Here is a 20,929-nt window from a genome sequence, read left to right as displayed (position 1 = left end):
TAATGTTAATACACGTAGAAAGAAGTGTCTATTCTTTATATCCCGTATGGGTGTGCATCCCTTTCAACTACATAAACAACACTACAAAGAAAATCAAAATTACATAATTGATAGAATAAAAATCAGAAAATTCAGAGTAATAAAATATAACCTTAATATAGATAAATCTGAACAAAATGAAAATAAAGGTATTCTAAAATTAAATACTGCTATTTAGTCCACTAGCAACCAATTTAAATTTAATGGCAATATTTCCTTGGCTGAAATACCATAAGGGATGACAACAGAACCAATACTTGATCTAAGTTCATATCAGTTTTCTGTATTTAACGACCCTGCCTAAAAAGCCAAGGAGTCACAACTTTCTCTCTTTCAGCTGCTCAGAAGCACAAAGATTTACTTGGGAACCCTATCAAGACAACAAGGCTTGAATTTCAGCTTCATCTCATTGTAGCCCTTAATTTTGAGATACACGGTACAGTATGTTTATTTAACTGGGATCCAAGTCATTTCTGTATGTATAGCTTCTTAAATACTTTACATCAAGCAGCATATAAACAACAGAACAATAAACACCAATAAATGTAACTATTCAAATCAATACAAATTGCAAATTAAGTCAAAAGGCTAAATGCTTAAAAGAAGCTGACTTCCTCAATTCAATAGATATCACCTATCACCATACATATACATTATCTATTGCAGTACATATTATTTCTTTTAGTACAGGAAATACAGTACTATGTAGTATAGGAAATAATACATTTATTACAACATTGTATAACAACACATTTGACTCTAAGCCCTTTAAAAGCCAAGGTAAAGCAACAAGAGTCAAACTCATCCTTCTAAGCAAAGCTAAAAAACTGCACAAATTCCATAGAATGAATGTCAGACAGAAGGCAGTACACTACAACGTGAAAACACACATCAATTAAGGTAAGCCCTACCCTTGGCAAAGTTTCCAGGTAATGCCATATGGAAAGAAAATTCTGATCCTAGCTCAGATGGAGGTGGGAGTTCAGGGAGACAAAAGTGCCCAGGATTGTAGTGCAGCATGTTAAGCCATGACTTGGGACAGGGGCATCTCAAACAGGAGCACTGTTCAGGTCCTCACTCTCCACTTCCCATCCAGCTTCCTGCTAATCACACTGGGAAAACAGCAGCAGATGGTTCAAGAATTTTGGCTCCTGTTACTCAAGTGGAGGACAAGGATGGAGTTCCAGGCTCCTGGCTTCCGCTTGGCATACCCTAACTGCTGAGGCCATTTGGGAAGTGAACTAGCAGATGGAAGAGCTCTCTCTCTGCCCCTCACCTCCCGTCCTCCTTTGCTCCTCTCTTCTCTGTTGTCTTGCCCCATGTTTCTTCTGGTATGCAGTACCTTTTTGCATTTTCAGTGAAAAAAACTCTTTAGATTTACAGATTTTACCTGTTGATTTTAGCATGATTTTAGGAATTTTTTTTTTAAGATTTATTTATTTTACTGGAAAGGCAGATGTACAGAGAGAAGAGACAGAGAAGATCTTCCATCTGATGATTCACTCCCCAAGCGACCGCCAACAGCTAATGCTGCGCCAATCCGAAGCCAGGGGCCAGGAGCTCTTCCGGGTTTCACACGTGGGTGCAGGGTCCCAAGCTTTGGGCTGTCCTCAACTGCTTTCTGAGGCCAGAAGCAAGCAACTGGATGGGAAGCGGAGCTACCAGGATTAGAATCAGCGCCCATATGGGATCCTGGCGTGGTCAAGGTGAGGACCTTAACCATTACACTACTGTGCCAGGGCGAGGATGGTTTTATTTTTTTAAAGACACATTTGTTTACTTTTTATTATTATTTTTAAAGATTTGTTTTTATTGGAAAGGAGAGAGAAGTAGTGACAGAGAGGATGATCTTCTACCCAAAGGTTCACTCCCCAAGTGGCCGCAACATCGGGAGCTAAGCCAATCTGAAGCCAGGAGCTTCTTCTGGGTCTCCCACACATGTGCAGGGTCCCAAAGTTTTGGGCCGTCCTCAACTGCTTTCTCAGGCAATAGGCAGGGAGCAGGATGGGAAGTGGGACTGCCAGGATTAGAACCAGTGCCCATATGGGATCCTGGCATGTTCAAGGTGAGAACTTTAACCACTACGCTATTGTGCCAGGACCAGGATTCTTTTATTTATTTATTTTTTGTCAGATTTTATCAACAGAATGAATGATAGGAATCTAGATTACATTCAGGTTTTTCATTTGCAAGCTCAATTACCAGGATGGTTTTAGAATGTTGTAATTGCTAAGAATCGTAACTGGAATCTCCAAACAGTAGAGACAGGAAAACTACGTAAGCAATACTGTCTGAAATGGGTTATCAATTTTTCAAACCCAAGAAAACAAACATGTTGAGATACTTCAAAATTCACAGAAAGCGCTATCTAGAAATCACTTCCACTTTGTAGAGACCAGAAAAAACATGGTCAAAAAAATATATAGTCATCATCCTCAAAAAGTTCCCGGCACTCTAAATATAAATATTACTACTAATTGTCATGTAAGAATATTTCCTATGTAAAATTTTTGGGATCAGAATGTCTGACTTTGGATAACTTAGTATTTAATATTAATGTAATAGGGACTAGCATTGTGATGTCAGATAAAGCTGCCGCCTGCCAATGCCAGCATACGGCACAACCATCTGCTTGCCTGTGCAGGGACTTTGTATTCAGCTAACTGGGGCCCGAAGTGTTCTAGCTATCTGAATCCTAGATGGTCTCTAAATATGTTACAAAATGGAAAAGCAATGAAACTCCAAACTCTGTAAACAGTCTGCCTCTCCGCTCCCCACCCCCAAGCTACTGTCAAAGATATGCCATTTTAGAGGCCCTTGATTAATCTAAGTTGACATTTTTTTACTTCATTTTCTGATAAGTTACCATGAAATAGTTTAAACTTTCAAACTTAAAGAAATGAAAACCATTCACAAACTTTTAACTCTTATTAAAAAAACCCTTCCACAATATTTAAAAACAGCTACTATAATGGGAAAAAATATTTTTCCGTCTTTTTGATTTACTACTTATACAGATTATTGACTTTTAAATTAAATACTCGCTATACAACAGGAACAACAATGCTCTAACTCAGAGAAAACCTGAATACTAAGACTGTTCAAAATTCCAATGAAGGAAGACAGCCTTCCTAAGATACCCTTCTTATGCAGCAGCCAGCAGAGTCATGCCCTATTTACTAAATAAAAACAATCATGAAGAAAGTCAACAGTCTTTCTGCACCCAGGCTCGGACAGAATCTGCTTAGTTTCAGCAGATTTGAATCCCTAAGCTCGGAACAGTGAATGAACAGCAGTGGCTTTTCACCTCTTCACCACAGTCGCTCACCATCACCACCACACCCATGGCCCAGCCTCCACTAATATCCTGAGTGTTGGGTCTCTGGAAAGAGTGTATCTCATAATACCATCTGGATGACTGAATCCCAATGGTCAGTGGATCTCCGTATACAGAACAAAAGCATCCCTGAGTCAAACCATCTAACAGGGAAACAAGCTGCTGCATGAGAGCAGGCTGTAGTTGCTAACGGAAGATACTGTGTGGAAGGAACATTTGTTCTTGGGTGAGAAGTGGGAGTACTTGCCCTTTAAAGATTCCAACTGTAAGATGTGCTTGCGCTTATTCTGTACATGAACTCATTTTATGAAACAAAAATGAGCTTATAAATAAAGCTACATTCAACCTTAAAACTGCAGCTTTATGCAATTACAACATTCTAATAATCTGCATATGTAGCCATGACTTATACTGATTAAAAGAAAAATTAAGTCCAGAATGTTCCTTGTGGAAATTAGACAAAAGAGTGCCAGACAGGCTTAGTAATAAATCATAAGTAAGAAAAGCAAAAGATATCAACATTTGAGAACTGCCACTGAACTGATGCTAGTTTCATCAATGACCTAGTAGCTGTCTTAGCAGCAAACCAAGACCAAGACAGCCAGTACTACAGGTAAAACAGAGCGTTCACTCACGACAGGCTGAAGGGAAAAGCAGAAATCAAACTGTGAGCAGGACACACAGCAGGAATCATCTTAAGCATCTCAGAACATAAACAACAGGTGAAAGTAACAGGACACACAGAAACCGGAACATGTGTAAACATGCATAAACCCTTTGCCTATGTGAAAGGGCCATGCACACTCAGGTGTGCACAAACACAATACAGAATTCTCAGTCATTCTGTGTATTTCAAAGTCCACAATGGCAATTCCAAATGTGCCCCAACCACATTTCTGTAGCCAGAAGTTGAAATTAAAATGCCATTTCATTAACATTAGCAAATGATCAATATAACCTTACCTAGAAGGAAAAAAAATGTACTTAAACCAAGTAAGTTTCTGCCTAATCCCTCAAATTTTATCTTCCCACAAGTGACAGTTCTCCTGAGTCATTACGCCAGCAAACTCCAGTTTTCTTCACCTTTTTCATTTTTCTGCCGCACATGTTCTCCGAGGAAGGTCCTTAATCCTGATTAAAATAACCTTTTTCTAGACTGGTGAGAGACAAGAGGAATTCTCACAGACAACAAACTCGAGTTAGTGCTCTCCAGCACGAGACAGTGACCACATCAGTGGGACTAAGGTGACAGGATGACCCACAAGGTCAAAATGTAGGTCACTAGCAAATAAACATGTTGGAGGTAGTGAAAACTATATTTCTCTCTGTTGGCAAAGAGAAGTAAAACATGGACACTTAGAGGGCTAGAACATGGTATGAGCCATAGCCATAATCAGTGCAAACTCTGGTTTTTAGCACAGAGAAGCAGAAGGGAGAAAGGTATTCTCTGCTAGAAGAGATGTGTCTGTTCGAGAATATGTCACATTACAACGTGTTTCCTAGCTCTGTGAATTCAACGAGGGCCTTGAAGAGCTCAGAAGAAAGAATTACATTTAGTGACCAATCTTTACTTCTAAATGCCTTCACAGAACATAAACAGGAATCCTAAACAGCTGATAGTCAGAACAGAAAGGCATAGGGCAAACATGGAACATCTTAGGAATATCAGTAAGTGAAGAATTCCAAAACAATGTGAAAAACCCCACTCTGAATAAACATCTACCAATCGTATGCAAGAAAATCTGAGTATCAAAATAATAGAACTATCAGCTAAGTGTGTAACAAGAAACCAACATTGTGGTATGGCATATTAAGCCACCACTTTGCAGACCACAAGTACCTTGCTTCCAACCCAGCTCACTGCTAACATACTGGGGAAAGCAGCAGAACATGGCCCAAGTGAGGGGTTCCTGCCAACAGGGGATGGGGTGCCTGGAACCTGCTTCAGTCCCAGTTGAGCAAAGCTAGGAACCAAAGCTATGGATGGAGGTTCTCTACTTTCCAAGTAACTGTTAATACACACGGAAATGCTGCACCTGATAAGACCAACTACTCCACAGTAACAGAAGGAGTGCTGTACTGGGAAGTCACATCTGCTCATCAGAACTGTAACAGATCAACTCAGGCACAAGGCACTGTCAACATAATGAGTTCAGCCCTGCTGAGGAGCCCAAGAGGAGCCATCTTTACTGTGATCATTTCACCTAACACGGAGTACCACCTAAAAGGATGGAGAGAGAACACCTCAGTGCCTCTGTTATTCTCCACCAGAAATAAGTGATGAGCATGATCATAAGCAATTCCAGAAAAAAGTTGAGGGACATCCTAACTAATTAACCCTTCAAGTGTCAAAATCGGGCCCAGGGCAATAGCCTGGTGGCTCAAGTCCTCGCGTAGCATGCGCCGAGATCCTATACAGGCATGAGTTTTAATCCCGGCAGCCCCACTTTCCTTCCAGCTCCCTGCTTGTGGCCTGAGAAAACATTCGAGGAGGGCCCAAAGCCTTGGAACCTGCACCCACATAGGAGACACAGAAGAGGCTCCAGGCTCCTGGTTTCAGACTGGCCCAGCTCCAGCTGCTGAAGCCGCTTACGGAGTGAATCATCACACGCAAGATCTTCCTGTCTCTCCTCCTTCCTGTATATTTGACCATCCGATTAAAAAAAAAAATCTTGGGGCCCGGCAGCGTGGCCTAGCAGCTAAAGTCCTCGCCTTGCACGCACCGGGATCCCATAAGGGCACCGGTTCTAATCCCGACAGCCCCACTTCTGATCCAGCTCCCTGCTTGTGGCCTGGGAAAGCAGTCGAGGACGGCCCAAAGCCTTGGGACCCTGCACCCATGTGGGAAATCCAGATGAACTCCTGGCTCCCAGCTTTGGATCGACACAGCCCCAGATTTTGCGCTCACCTGGAGAGTGAATCATCAGACAGAAGATCTTCCTCTCTGTCTCTCCTCCTCTCTGTATATCTGATTTTGCAATAAAAATAAATCTTTTTAAAAACGTTAAAAATCTTTTTTAAAAGTCAAAATCATCAGAAGATCAGGAAATAAACATTGCTACAGATGGAAAAGTGGTGCACACTCATAACAATTAGACACACGGTTCAGAGTTGGGACCACTGACTCTTCAAAAGATGTGCTTTATTTGGTTTTATTATAAAAGATATCACTGGGGCAATTTTGGAAATCAGACGGGGATATCTGGATTAGATTGTATTAATATACTGCTGCTACATTCCTGGTTTTGACAGCCATTCCTGGCTATCTAGGAGGCAAACTGGCATGAGCATGAACTTGCCCTCTGAATTTACTTCCTAGTCACCTACTTGACTCCCAGAGACACGGCCGTGTCTGGGGGTGTGACTGGCATTCCAGCATTCCAGGATGAATGCCTGGGAGGCTCTATCACAACCTCCAACGGTCAGAACCATCCCGTATCGGTAACTGCTCAGTCCAATATGCCAAGAGTGCTCACACTAAGAAATGGAGAAAGATGAAAAGTCCTGCCGCTCACTACAAACCATGAACTACCTCTTCACCTCTTCACCTCCTAGACATGGGGCACTGTGCCTTTATATCAACAAAGATCAGAAAAACCATGGAGAAAATGCAGACAGTCTTAGCGGCTCATCAGCCACTTGAGGGTGCTGCTATTTGGAAAGACTGGAACGACTGGTGAGGATTCCTCCTACACATAGCTGTCCTGTTTTATTCTCCCTGAACAGACAGGAATAACCCATGTAAAAACCCCTTGGAGGGGCCAGCGCTGTGGGGATGCAACGTGTTACTGCAGCACAGCATCCTATATGGCACCAGCTCATGTCCTGCTCTTACCAATTTCTGCCACCCACTTGAGAGATACAAAAGCAGCTCCTGGCTCCCAGCTTTGGCTAGACCTGGTACAGCCACTGTGGCCATCTGGGGAATAAGCCAGGGGATGGACTATCTCAGACTCTCCCACTCTGAACTCTGTATCTCAAGTACCTAAATCAAAAGAAAGGAAGAGAAAGAAAGAAAGAAGGAAAGGGAAAGGGAAGGAAAGGAAAGAGAGCGAGCCCTAGAAAACTGAGCTTTCCACAAATCCCAATTTTTCATTTACTTAAAGCAAACCACTTCAGGCAACACAATGCTAGGACTATTATGTTAAGACAAGGCTTTACACTTTGCACACATTACATCTTTCAAATGAGGTCAGTTCCATAACCCTTTAGATTTATAAACTGGCAATAATTTTCTTCTGATACTACCAGAGTGTATCCACCAACAAGAAATAGGTCGGCTGTCGTCTGAGCTTCTGTGACCTGGTTTGTTACAGGCCGGATAAATTCTTCAAAATCAGGTCAAGCACAGATACACTACCACTGCCTTTCTAAACTACATTAGCAGCAACGAAATGACCGTAACATGGAGTTTAAAACAAAATCTAAAACTTTAACACAAATAGATACAAATGAACCCAACTAAATTTGGAACACAGGTGGAGCTGGTGTGATGGCTCAATGACTGAATCCTTACCATGCACCCACTGGGATGCTTGTATGGGCACCGGTTTGTATCCAGGCCACTCCACTTCCTGTCAAGCTGCCTGCTTATGGGCAGGAGAGGACGGCCCAAAACCTTGGGACCCTACACCCATACGGGAGACCTGGGAGAAGCTCCAGGCTCCTGGCTTCAGACTGCCTCAGCTCTAGTTGCTGCAGACATTTGGGGAGTAAACCAGCAAACAGAAGATCTCTTTCTCTCTGTCTCTTTCCTTTAGTTAATGTGCCTTTCCAACAAAAATAAGTAAATCTTTTTTTAAAAATTCCCCTAAAAACTCCTGTTAGTTATGTTGATAAATTATTTTTGCTTATTAAGTGTTATTACAATAGATTTTTACTTTCAAAATACTAAAACTGTTTTGTTTGGCCAGCACGAAGCCTATAAACCTATGCCTTGTACCTTTTAATTTGACCCCTATCATCGTTCAGTATTTCTCATGTTTTCGGAACAATTGAAATGACCTACACTCATCTTGTACTCCACAGATGGAGACAGAGAAAAGCGAGTGGTTCCATCTCCCATTCACTTCTTAATTACCCACAATATCCAAGATTAGACAGAATGAAGCTGAAACCTCAATTTAGGTCTCTCATGTGGGTGATAGGGACCCAGAAACCATCATCTACTGCTCCTAGGATCCACTACGACAAGACATCAAAACTGGGAGTTAAATGGGAACCAAACTCAGGCACTTCAATACAGGATACAGGCATCACAGCTGGCGCAAGTACTAGACTGCCTCAAGATGGTATTTTCAAAGACACATACATTGAGAGATGGTACTTTCAATAAGGGAATTAACACAGGCAAACTTCCACAGCTACTTTTTTTTTTTTTAAGATTCATTTATTTTTATCGGAAAGGAAGACTTACAGAGACGGAGACACACAAAGATCTTCATTCCGTTGGTTCACTCCCCAAGTGGTCACAACAGTCACAGTTGAGCTAATCCAAAGCCAGGAGCCAGGACTTATTCGGGTCTCTCAAGCGGATGCAGAGTACCAAGGAGTTGGGCATCCTCTACTATTTTCCCAGACCACAGGAAGGGAAGTGGAGCATCCGGCATACAAACTGGCACTCATATGTGATCCTGATACACTCAAGGCAAGAACTTTCACCACTAGGCTACCATGCCAGGCCCGAGAGTTATCTTTTTTACAAAGTGGTTATTTTCATTTACCTCAAACATAGCACCAGAGAGTGCTCTTTCAACCACTGACACACTCCCTAAATGCCCACAACAGCCAGGTTGAAAATAAGCAGGAAACAGGAACCAGTAATTCCAATTCTGCGGATAGCAGAGTCCCAAGTACTTGGATTATATAATTTGTTGACCTGCCAGGCACATGTGCAGGAACCTGGATTAGAAGTACAGTAGCTGGGAACCTGGCATGGTAGCCTAGTAGCTAAAGTATTCACTTTGCACCACGTGCCAGATCCCATATGGGTGCATGTTCTTTTTTTTTTTATAAAGATTTATTTATTTATTGGAAAGTCAGATATACAGAGAGGAGGAGAGACAGAGAGGAAGATCTTCCGTCCAATGAGTCACTCCCCAAGTGAGCGCAACGGCCGATGCTATGCCGATCCCAAGCTAGGATCCAGGAACTTCTTCTGGGTATCTCACACAGGTGCAGGGTCCCAAAGCTTTGGGTCGTCCTCGACTGCTTTCCCAGGCCACAAGCAGGGAGCTGAATAGGAAGTGGAGCTGCAGGGATTAGAACCGGCGCCCATATGGGATCCCAGAGCGTGCAAGGCGAGGAGGACTTTAGCTGCTAGGCCATGCCATTGGGCCCGGGCGCATGTTCTAATCCCAGCAACCCCAGTTCCCATCCAGCTCCCTGCCTTGTGGCCTGGGAAGGCATCTTGGAATGGTGTAAAGCCTTGAGACCCTGCTATTGGCATGGGAAACCCAGAAGAGCTCAGGGCTCCTGGCCTCAGATTGGCTCAGCTCCAGCCACTGCAGCCACTTGGGGAGTGAATCATCAGATAGAAGATCTTCCTCTCTCCATATCTGACTTTCTAATCCAAAAAAAAAAAAAAAAAAAAAATCTGAAGAAAAAAAAAAAAAAAGGAGTAACTGGGACTAGCACCAACAGCAATAGGGGAAATGGGTGCCCCACTCAAAGACCCAATCTGCAGTGCCACAACACCTGTAGGCATTATTAAATCTTGACCAATAAATATGCTAAAACTCTGTGGGATAAAACCAATATGCATAAAATACTTCTGCTATTTACAAAGTATAAGGGAAAAACAAACTCCATTAAGCTGCAACCTAAGTTATTCACTTTCTTTTGGAATATTCTCTGCTTTAAAGATTGACAAACTATTCTTACTCAGAAGTTGGTATTTCACACCAATTTCTCAAAAGCCACGTGAGGGTAGTAGAGTGGTTCAGAGGGCCAGGTGACTGCTTGAGGGTCAGCATCCAATGTGTAAGACAGCACTGCAAGTCCCACCCACCCACTCCACTCCTACTCTACCTACCTGCTACAGCGGATGATAGCCCAAGTGTTTGGATTCCTGTCTCCCACATGAGAGGAATTAGATGAAGTTCCTAGCTCTTGGCTTGAGCCTGCAGCAGTCCAGCATGTGGGGATGAATCCAATGTAACTCTGCCTTTCAAGTCAGTAAATATTGCAAAGAAAAAAAAAAAAGCAAACTTGTACTTGCCAATTACTTTCCTTAAGTATTTAGTGTTTAAAAGTGTCAGCAAGAAAAATTCAAACTGTTCAATAAAATATTGGAGAACATCATCTACCACTGTGAATTTACCTGCTTCCCAATAATTTAAACATTTCTGGTGAAAATTATTACGTCATTTTTTTACATTGTATAATAAAATTGGCTACTATCTGATAATATCTGCATAACTCATTATAACGAGTATTTCCCAATTATGAACATACGATGGTACAAAGGATGCAGAGATAAAAGATTTGTTTAAGATTACAGAAAGGGGCCCAGCGTGAGAGCCTAGTAGCTAAATGCCCGCCTTACATGTTCTGAGATCCTGCATGGGCACCAGTTCATATCCTGGCTGCTCGTCTTCCCATCCAGCTCCCTGCTTGTGGCCTGGAAAGCAGTCGAGGACAGTGCAAGGTCTTGGGACCCTGCATCCATACAGAAGACCCAAAAGAAGCTACTGGCCCTTAGCTCCAGATCAGCTCTCAGCTCTGGCCATTGCAGCCACTTGGAGAATGTATCAGCAGACGGAAGATCTTTCTCTCCATATTGGCTACTCTGTGTATCTGCCTTTCCAATAAAAAAAATGAACTCCTTAAAAAGTGTAACTTAAAAAAGATTATATAAGGAACAGTTTTCAATGTTGCAATATGAAAAGTTGACAGGCATAGCTTTCCATTCAAACATAAAATTAATCTTTCAGAAATTTCAACATTGCAGTCCTGGTGTAATACCATGATTACTCAGAAATACCAGAAATAAGGGCTACTTAAAACACAACTACACACCAACATGAGATTGGATCTTCTTCACACATTTCTATCAGTAAGGCATAGTAAAACAAACTCAATGCAGAAAATATGAGGATTCAACTGCCTCTTACGAAATCGTATTTAAAGAGAAATAACAACACCACTTTTGTTCCTACTAAAAAATTTTTCATGTTCATTTTTGGGGGCCTGGAATGATGGCTTAGCAGCTAAATCCCTGCCTTGTACATGCCGGGATCCCATAAGGGCGCCAGTTCATGTCCGGCTGCTCTACTTTCCATTTAGCTCCCTGCTTGTGGCCTGGGAAAGCAGCAGAGAACTGCCCAAAGCCTTGGGACCCTGCACCTGTTTCGGAAACTCGGAAGAGGCTCTGGGCTCCTGGCTTCGGATTGGCTCAGTTCTGACTGTTGCAGCCACCTGGCAAGTGAACAATGGTCAGAAGATCTTTCTGTCTCTCCTTCTCTCTGTAAATCTGCCTTTCAAATAAAAATAAATCTTAAAAAGTTTCAGGGAACATACAGCTCAAATTCTAATAAAAAATAATAATAAAGTTTATTTGTATCTACTTGAAGGCAAAGTGACAGAGACATTGATTCCATCTGCTGGCTCATTCCTCAAATGCCCACAGTCAGGCCTGGGCCAGGCTGAAGACAAGAGCCTGAAGCTCCATCCAGGTCCACCTCCTGGGGCAGCCATCAGCTCCCTCTAGGGATGTCTCAGCAGGAAGCTGGATCCTGAGAGGAACAGGCAACTCAAACTGATGGCACTCTTGATATGCATGCAAGCCTCTCAAGGAGAGGATTCAGCCTTCCCCAACAACACTTACACAACCAACAGTTCTTGCAATCCTAAAAAAATCTTTAACAGTATTATCTGGCTTTGAAAGCAAAAAAAGGAAAAAAAAAAAACCTGATAAAACACTGCTCTGGAAACTAATATTCCATGAATGGTTTTATGCCGATTAAAAGACTCACCAAAGCACCTACAAGTGCAAAATTTCAGCACGATTACTTTGAAAATACTTCTGATGAGCTTTTAATTGGGGGGGGGGGAGGACCATAAAAACTGACACTCTGGGCCCAGTGTGGCAGCCTAGTGGGTAAAGTCATTGCCTTGATTGCGTTGGGATCCCATATGGGAGCCTGTTTATGCCCCAGTTGCTCCAATTCCCTTCCAGCTCCCTGCTCGTGACCCGGGAAAGCAGCAAGCGATGGCCCAAAGCTTTGAGATCCTGCACCTGTGTGGGAGACCCCTGAGAGACTCCCGGCTTCAGATATGCTCAGCTGTGACTGTTCAGCCTCTTGGGGAGTGAACCAGCAGACAGAAGATCTTTCTCTCTGCTTCTCCTTCTCTCGGTATATATGCCTTTCTAACAAAAATACATCTTAAAAAACGACAACAGCAACAATTGATCCATCTTTTAAAGATGTTTGCTATTTTGCAACTTTCACATAAAAATCTTTAAAGGACTTGCACACCTCCCCCCACCACCCCAGAAGAGGCATCTGAAATCTGTATACAAAAGTGCTATTCACAATAGTTAAGAAATGAAAACAATCTAGATGTCCATGAATTGAAAATGCAGAGGGCAAGTTTTTGGCACAGCAGGTTAGGTGACCCCTGCTGCACATAGCTTATACCTCATCCCAGCGCCTGGATTTAACCCCCAGCCTTCAAGCACAGCGACCTGCTGAAGCACACCCTTAGACACAGCAGATGACGGCTCTCTAAGCCCTTCCCATCCAATTTGGAAAAAAGACAGTAAGTTCCCAGAACTTGCAGAAATTTTCCAATAAAATCAATTTTTTAAAAAGTGTTTTAAAAGCTAAGGCAAAGAGAAAGGATTCTGGATGTTTACACTATAGAGAATAATGTTCGAGAAGACAGATATTTACTTTGATTTGATCATTTTACTTAGTAAATAAAAACCACTGTAGAGTGCCCTATAAATACTGTTATTTTTATGCTAGTTTTTAAAAAGCAAGCTCAAATGACTTAGTCCCATCAGTAACACATAAACAATGAAAACTGCTGTCAGCACTTTACTCACCCGTTTGGGACCACTAAAAATTTTTCTGGTATTTTCCTTTGATTTATCTCCTTGTTTATTTATGGGTTTCTTCACACTTTCAGGCACGCCAGGCAAGTCCTCTGTAAAATCCAAGTTTTCTGAAATGGTAACCAAAACTAGCTAGCTTTCTAATATTTTAAATTATCTACCAGTCAACCTATAGAGTTGTCTTTTTTTGTTTTTTACTTATTGTGGGAAGAAAGAGTAAACAAAGTAAAAGTAGCATAAAACACAGAAAATAATCTCATCATTACTCTGCTCAACCCTGTTCTTAAGAGAAAACCAGAAACCTGGTTAGTTGTCTGTTCTCTATTTTTACTTCGTGTAAATGGTAAAATACCATCTTTTCCAAAACTATTGTCCCACATCACAGCTCATGCAGCTGTTGGGTATCTGTCAATGCTGACGTGGGTATGATCTCATTTATACAAACAAGATAAAGTGCGATCTACCTTTAACATTTTTCTAAACTCTAAATCCAGAGTCATGCTGGACCTCAAACAATGGCTGTTTGCATTTACAAAGAAGGGTATATTTTAAAAAGAAGATTAAAAATAGTCATCCTGGGCACTGGTTCTAATCCCAGCAGCCCTGCTTCCCATCCAATTCTCTGCCTGTGGCCTGGGAAAGCAGTGAAGGACGGCCTTAGGACCCTACACCCTCGCGGGAGACCTGAAAGAGGCTCTGGGCTCCAGACTGGCCAAACTCCAGCTGTTGTAACCACTTGGGGAGTGAAACAGCAGACAGAAGATCTTCCTCTTTCTCTCCTCCTCTCTGTATATCTGACTTTGCAATAAAATCTTAAAAAATAAACCTTAAAAAAAAGCCCTCCTTGGCAAAAAATTTAAAGTTACCTAACACAACCTAATTCAACGATCTATGCCTCTTTGATAAAATAAGAGATAACATTATTTTACAAACAGTTATTTAAAAAATAAGGACTTTCCTCTAGCTTAACTCTGCAAAATGATTACTGTCTCACATATCATGTGACAAGTCTAACTTCAACTTTGGATGCCAAATTAGAGCCCAATTTTGGTCTCTTATTTTCAAATGTTATTCACTCTAATTTCAAGGTTCTAAATGGCAATCTAATTTAAAAGTTTGGAAATATCTGCCACAGGGATAGCACAAGAGCTAAGTAAATTGCAGCAGGACGAGAACCTCCGTGCAGGAGAGCACTGCCCTCCTGAGAGGACTGCCACAAAGGGTGTCCTGTCCAGCCAAACCCTGAGGGACGAGGAAGGCACTGCTAACTGCCCTTTGGCACAAGGGATTCAAGGCAACTCCTGATAAACTCTGCTAATATCCTTGTTTTTTTCTGCTTCTGTTAAGTTAAAAACATTTTTTAGAACAGGGAATACTAGTGGCCCAGGAGCCACTTGTAACAATTAGAGCACATAAAGGAAAATGGGAAGTCATCTCAAGAACGAGATGCCCAACAGGAGATCTGTGGATGCTGTAATGATGCTAGCACCCGTGGTGACACTTCTGTGGGCCAGCACACACAAGCCACTCAGCAAACCAGTCCTGAAGGCGTGTATTTGCCCCACACTGGAAAGTCAGTCCGTCCACAGAACCTCTGCCAGGTAACGATGACTTACTGACAGCAGACTTGACCTTTGGCTTGTCTTTGACAGTGGAAACTTGAACTTGAGAGCCTCCAGTCATTGCTGGGCCTATTATCTTAACAAAGTTTCACTGTTTAAAGTAATAAAATACATGTGGTACTTTTCTAGTTTACTAAACCACCTGAAGAGCATTTGAGAAAACACTGGATATTTCCTAGCTTAGAGCCCATCACAAAAATGTTTTTATTAAATTCAATTTTCTAGTTATTTCTTTCAACCTTTTCTTGTATCACCACTACATTTGGATTTTCAAAGTCAAAACATCAAGATGTATGATATTCCTACCTAAAACACAAGTTTTTAAAATCAGCAAGCACTAACTCAATTTAAACACAAATATGTAAAACTGCCAATCTACCAAACTGGTCCCTAACAACTTCAGGCCTGGTCACTAACATTTGAAATTGACCTTTGGAAAAGCAGATCCGGATACTGTGGTTCTGAATCAAGTGCAAATAAAATTAACTACGACAAATTAAAACTGTGGATCTTCTAAAAACTAAACTCTTAAATCTGAAAATAAACTTACTTATAGTTTTGGATTTTTCTTTACATTCTTACCTGCATTGTTAGCACTAGACTGACTGTCCTGGGAATTATCATTGCTTTCTGGGGGAGGCTGCAAGGAAGGTGATGGAGCTGTTTTAGTTCTTTTTTTGCTTGTCTTTCTTTCCATCTGATAGTCTTCATCTTCATCATCTTCACTTTCGCTGAGTTCATCAAAACCAAAATATTTGATTTTATAATTAGAACTTCCAGAACCGCCTTCATCACCTCCTGTCTCATCATGATCTTCAAAACCAAAAAACTCAAGTTTAACATCCTTTTTGGATTTAGTATTACTAGGTCTAAATCTAGTGGTGGTCTTGGAAGTTGCAATATCAGCCTTTTTTCTGAGTCGGCCAGCTTCTCCCAAATCCGCAGGAGTGGATGCGGTGAACTCATCCATGCTGCGTTCCATAGTATCCTGTATGGTAACATTACAGACTGACAAGCAAGACGGATGTAAAACAGTATAATCTCTAGTCCGTCCAACAGTCCCTCTAAAACTGGTCCCACTACTTACACCGCCTTTCTTTGCCTGATTCAGGCCATCTTTATTTGATTCACTATTTGCTTTGGCTAAGGCCTGACTGGTGCCGTCCATTAGCTTATCAAAATTGGATACTCCTTGCGTGGATTTTGCTTTATTGGCCCTACAGTACGTCCTGCAGTTGCTTGGCCTAAGAACACTTTGTACAATATCTTCCTCAATGGCTTCATTAGGATTTTCCAATTCATTTTTTAAATCCTCACCCTTCTCCAAAAGGGGATCACTATCCAAACTTAAAACACCATCTTCTGAGCTGACATCTTCGACATCGTTATCCCATTCATACAAACCAGTTCTCACAGCTCCCTTGACGGCACAAGTTTCTACTGGAGATCCGGACCTTTTCCCAAACTGGGAGTTCCAGGTATCATTTGTTTCCTTGATTTCCTCAGTTTTGTATGCAGGCGCCAGGGTGGTTTCAGAATTAAGTTTCTTAGTATTGTCTTCTGCATTTCTGTGAAAATGGTGGCTATTTCTCTCCTGCTCCTCACTAAAGCTGTCCATTTTCTCTGTAAGAATGAAGAATACAGTCAAAGGATGAAAGCGTAAATGTCATCAACACCAAACAAGAAAACTGGCTAATTAGTGCCTCAGAGCCATGCAAAATCACCTGCATACTTTAAATTACTGTTTACAGATCTGACCTTTCCATTCCTGCCGTTTCAGTACACAGCTCCGACTTACCTTTCCCTAGGCAAGCAAGTCCCTTAAAATTATCTTCCCAGACTCAAGACATTTTAGCAGTGCTAAGCAACTGCATCAATTCAAAATGACTATAAATGACTGCCAAACCTTCTCAGGGTACTAATAGCTTTTTAAATTAAGATTCATAAATTTCATTTTTAAAATTTTCTTTTAAAAATTTTCATTGGAAAGGCAGATTTACAGAGCGGAGGAAAGAAAGAGATCTTCCGTCGCTGGTTAACTCCCCAACTGGCCAAAACGGTTGGGGCTGAGTCTATCTGAACCAAGGAGCCAGGAGCTACTTAGGCATCTTGCACATCTGCAGTAGGTCCCAAGGTTTAGGGCTATCCCACTGCTTTCCCAGGCCACAAACAAGGAGCTGGATAAGAACTGAACAACAGGGACACCAACAAGTACCCAGACAGAATGTCAGAGCTCACAGGACGAAGATTAGCTAGCTGAACCATCGGGTTGGACCAGATTATTAAACTTTAAATTACATACAGAACCTAAACCAGTTTAACACAACTAATAAATCTTCATCTGGCTTAGGACTGCCCTCAAACTATGTCAATTTGGACTAGAAACCTGTCCATTGGATAAAATTTTTCTGGGTATTTCTATTCTCCCCCTCTGATCCATAAATTCCATATAAAAACCTGAAAGAACTTTCACAGTGGTTTTGGTGAGGCTACAATAGTCATTTATGCAAATCAGTAGGAGTAAATCTTAACCTGCCCTTCACTTTATGCTTCGTATTGCTGTTGCCTTAAATTTCTATCATTTGAAACAGTCTTTTAAACTTTCCAAATGAGAAATGCAACTGTGATTCAAACTGGTACTGTAATGAGTTCACTGGTCTGTACTGGGGGGGAAAAAAAAAATATATATATATATATATATTTACTCTAAGAAACAGTAAAACACCTTTAAAAAAGAAAAGCCATTATATGGCCATTTATACAGGATGGCACTGTGGCACAATAAGCCACAGTCTGCAGAGCTGGTATCTCACATGAACAATGAGTACTAGCTGCCCTACTTCTGATCCAGCTGCTGGTTTGCCAGGGAGGCGAGTGGAGGATGCCCTGGTTTCTTGGGTCCCTGCCTGGGAAATCCAAATGGAGTTCGAGGGTCCTGCCTTCAATTTGGCTCAACCTCAGTCCTTGTGTCCACGTGGGGGATGAGTCCATCTCTTTCTGCAATTCTACCTTTCCAGACAAATAAAACTTAAAAACAGAAAGCAAGAGCCTCATACGATGACTCAATTGGCTAATCCTCCCCAAGCGCCAGAATCCCATATGAGCACTGGTTCATGTCCTGGCTACTCCACTTTCCACCCAACTCCCCACTTGTGGGCTGGGAAAGCAGTAGAGGATGGCCAAGGCCTTGGGACTCTGCAACCATGAGTGAAATTCAAAAGAAGCTTCTGGCTCATGACTTCAGAACAGCTCAGCTTTGGCCATCATGGCCACCTGGAGAGTAAAGCAGCAGATGGAAAATCTTTCTATCTCTCCTCTCTGTAGATCTGCTTCTCCAACAAGAATAAATATAAAAAAACAAAAACAGAAAAAAAATATTTAAAATATCAGCAAACCATCAAATCTAAATGTACTTGGTGCTTTAAAAGGAGTCATTGCATAACATAAATTAATAATTTAAACATAAATTAACTGGCTAAGATTTATAATTACTTTCAAGAAAGCATATAATTGGGAGCCCGGCGGTGTGGCCTAGCAGCTAAAGTCCTCGCCTTGAACGCGCTGGCATCCCATATGGGCGCCAGTTCTAATCCTGGCAGCTCCACTTCCCATCCAGCTCCTTTCTTGTGGCCTGGAAAAGCAGTCGAAGACGGCCCAAAGCTTTGGGACCCTGCATCTGTGTGAGATACCCAGAAGAAGTTCCTGGATCCTGGCTTTGGATCAGCATAGAATCGGCCGTTGCACTTACTTGGGGAGTGAATCATTGGACGGAAGATCTTCCTCTCTGTATATCTGATTTTCCAATAAATAAATAAATCTTAAATAAATAAATAAATAAATAAATATAGCTACCAGGGTACCTCAGATATTTAAAAAAAAAAAAAGAAAGAAAGAAAGAAAGAAAGAATGCATATAATTGGCACAATGGCAAGCATCACCATTCCATAAGCGCTCTGGTTCATGTCCTGGTCCCTCCAGTTGCCACCCAGTTCCCTGATTATAGCTTGAGAAAGCAATGGAGGATGGCTTAAGTCTTTGGGATCCTGACCCCACATGGCAGACCCTAAGGGAGGTTCCTGGTTCCAGACCAGCTGAGCTCTGAACACTGTGGGGATTAGGTTAATGAACCAGCAGATGGAAAACCATTCTGTGTATCCCCTTCTCTCTGTACCTGCCTTTCCAATAAATAAGTAAATAAATAAACAAAGACATCTAATTTATGAACAAGAAAAGTCTGTTTTATTCTTTGATATTTCCCAAGTAAAGCTAAGCAACCAGTTTTCATAATTTCAAAGGACCAATCACTAATCATAACACACAAGGAAGCTAAAAATTAAAAGCTAAGTGTAGGACCCGGCGCAGTGGCGCAGTGGTTAAGGTCCTTGCCTTGCACACCCGGGATCCCATACGGGTGCCAGTTCTATCCCGGCAGCCCTGCTTTCCATCCAGCTCTCTGCCTGTGGCCCGGGAAAGCAGTCGAGGACAGCCCAAAGCTTTGGGACCCTGCACCCGTGTGGGAGACCCGGAGGAGTCTCCTGGCTTCGGATCGGCATAGTATCGGCCCGTTGCGCTCACGTGGGGAGTGAATCATCGGACGGAAGATCTTCCTCTCTGTCTATCTGCCTTTCCAATAAAAAAATAATAAAAATAAATCTTTAAAAAAAAAAAAAAACTAAGTGTAAAATCTGACATCAAGCGAAGGAGTGCTACTAATATTTGTCACAAGGATAAGCAGCACTGGAGCTCAGCCAAGACCTGTAACTTCAGGAGTTCTCCAGAGTTTCAATTTCCTTGTAGTCCAGCAGAGACTCACTAAGCAAATTTATCTCACATAGCTACTAAATGAACACCTTTGGGGACATCCAGCGAACGCCTGGTATACTTAGCCATATGCGGGTCTCAGAGAAGTCACTAAAATGTTTAAATTACATCATTTTTATATTTCTGAAGTATTCTATTATCTTCGTGTCACAAAATTTATTTAATCATTAGCTGTATAAACAAACATGCTTAGGACTACAGAAGAGTTTTTTAAATATAAACATTATTACAGGGCCAACTGTGGTAGCCTAGCAGCTAAAGTCCTCCCCTTGCACAAACCGGAATTCTATACAGATGCCAGTTCTAATCCCGGCAATACCACATCCCATCCAGCTCCCTGCTGGTAGCCTGGGAAAGCAGTAGAAAATGGCTCAAAGCCTTGGGATCCTGGCTCCTGGCTTCGGATTGGCTCAGCTATAACCATTGCAGCTACTTGGGGAGTGAATCAGTGGATAAAACATCTTCCTCTCTCTATCCTCCTCTCTGTATATCTGACTTTCCAATGAAAATATATAAATCTTAAAAAAAAAGTGAGCCATCACCTCCTGGGTGCATCAGCAGAAAGGCAGACCAGAAATGGAGAAGCTAGAACTCAAACTAGGACCACAATACAGTATGTCAGCATCATAAATAAAGTCTTAATCAACTGGAATGCTGGAAATCTGCCTTCATAAGAAAATAAACTTTAAAAAGAGAAATATCCTATGCCCACTGGTTTACCCAAGTGGCCGCAAAGGCTGGAGCTGAGCCAATCCAAGCCAGAAACCAGAAGACAGGAACCTCTGGTCTGCCACATGGGTGCTGGGTCCTAAGGTTGGGCAATCCTCCACTGCTTTCCCAGGCCACAAGCAGAGAGCTGATGGAAAGTGGAGGTGCTGGGATATGAACCAGTGCCCACATAGGATCCCAGCACATGCAAGACAAGGATTTAAGCACTAGGCCATCATGCTGGGCCCTTGGAAGAGTCTTCATTTTATAGAGAAACAGATAATTTCCTCAAAAATAAAACAACAAATAGTATCAAAACTTGTAATCTGAGTATATATGAAT

General features: G+C 41.8%; 1 protein-coding gene across 7 annotated transcripts in view; it reads right to left on the bottom strand.

Moving 5' to 3' along the window:
* Positions 1–20,929, bottom strand: part of WAPL (WAPL cohesin release factor) — a 79,057-nt gene that overhangs the window by 38,318 nt on the left and 19,810 nt on the right. The window contains exons 3-5 of one of the 7 annotated variants that reach the window (XM_040970459.1): positions 16,513–16,681; positions 15,641–15,789; positions 13,428–13,546 (exon numbers count right to left, since the gene is read on the bottom strand). In XM_040970459.1, the coding sequence (XP_040826393.1) occupies positions 13,428–13,546; positions 15,641–15,789; positions 16,513–16,681 (437 nt within the window). Of the gene's footprint in view, positions 1–13,427; positions 13,547–15,640; positions 16,682–20,929 lie in introns of those variants that run through there. The other 6 variants (XM_040970463.1, XM_040970462.1, XM_040970460.1 and 3 more) reach the window with 6 other exon arrangements.

Source organism: Ochotona curzoniae, unplaced genomic scaffold, assembly GCF_017591425.1.
Source record: "Ochotona curzoniae isolate NIBS_2020 unplaced genomic scaffold, NIBS_Ocur_1.0 scaffold_4763, whole genome shotgun sequence".
Taxonomy (NCBI): domain Eukaryota; kingdom Metazoa; phylum Chordata; class Mammalia; order Lagomorpha; family Ochotonidae; genus Ochotona; species Ochotona curzoniae.
Note: the sequence above shows the minus strand (reverse complement) of the source record. Positions and strands in the feature narration are given on the sequence as shown.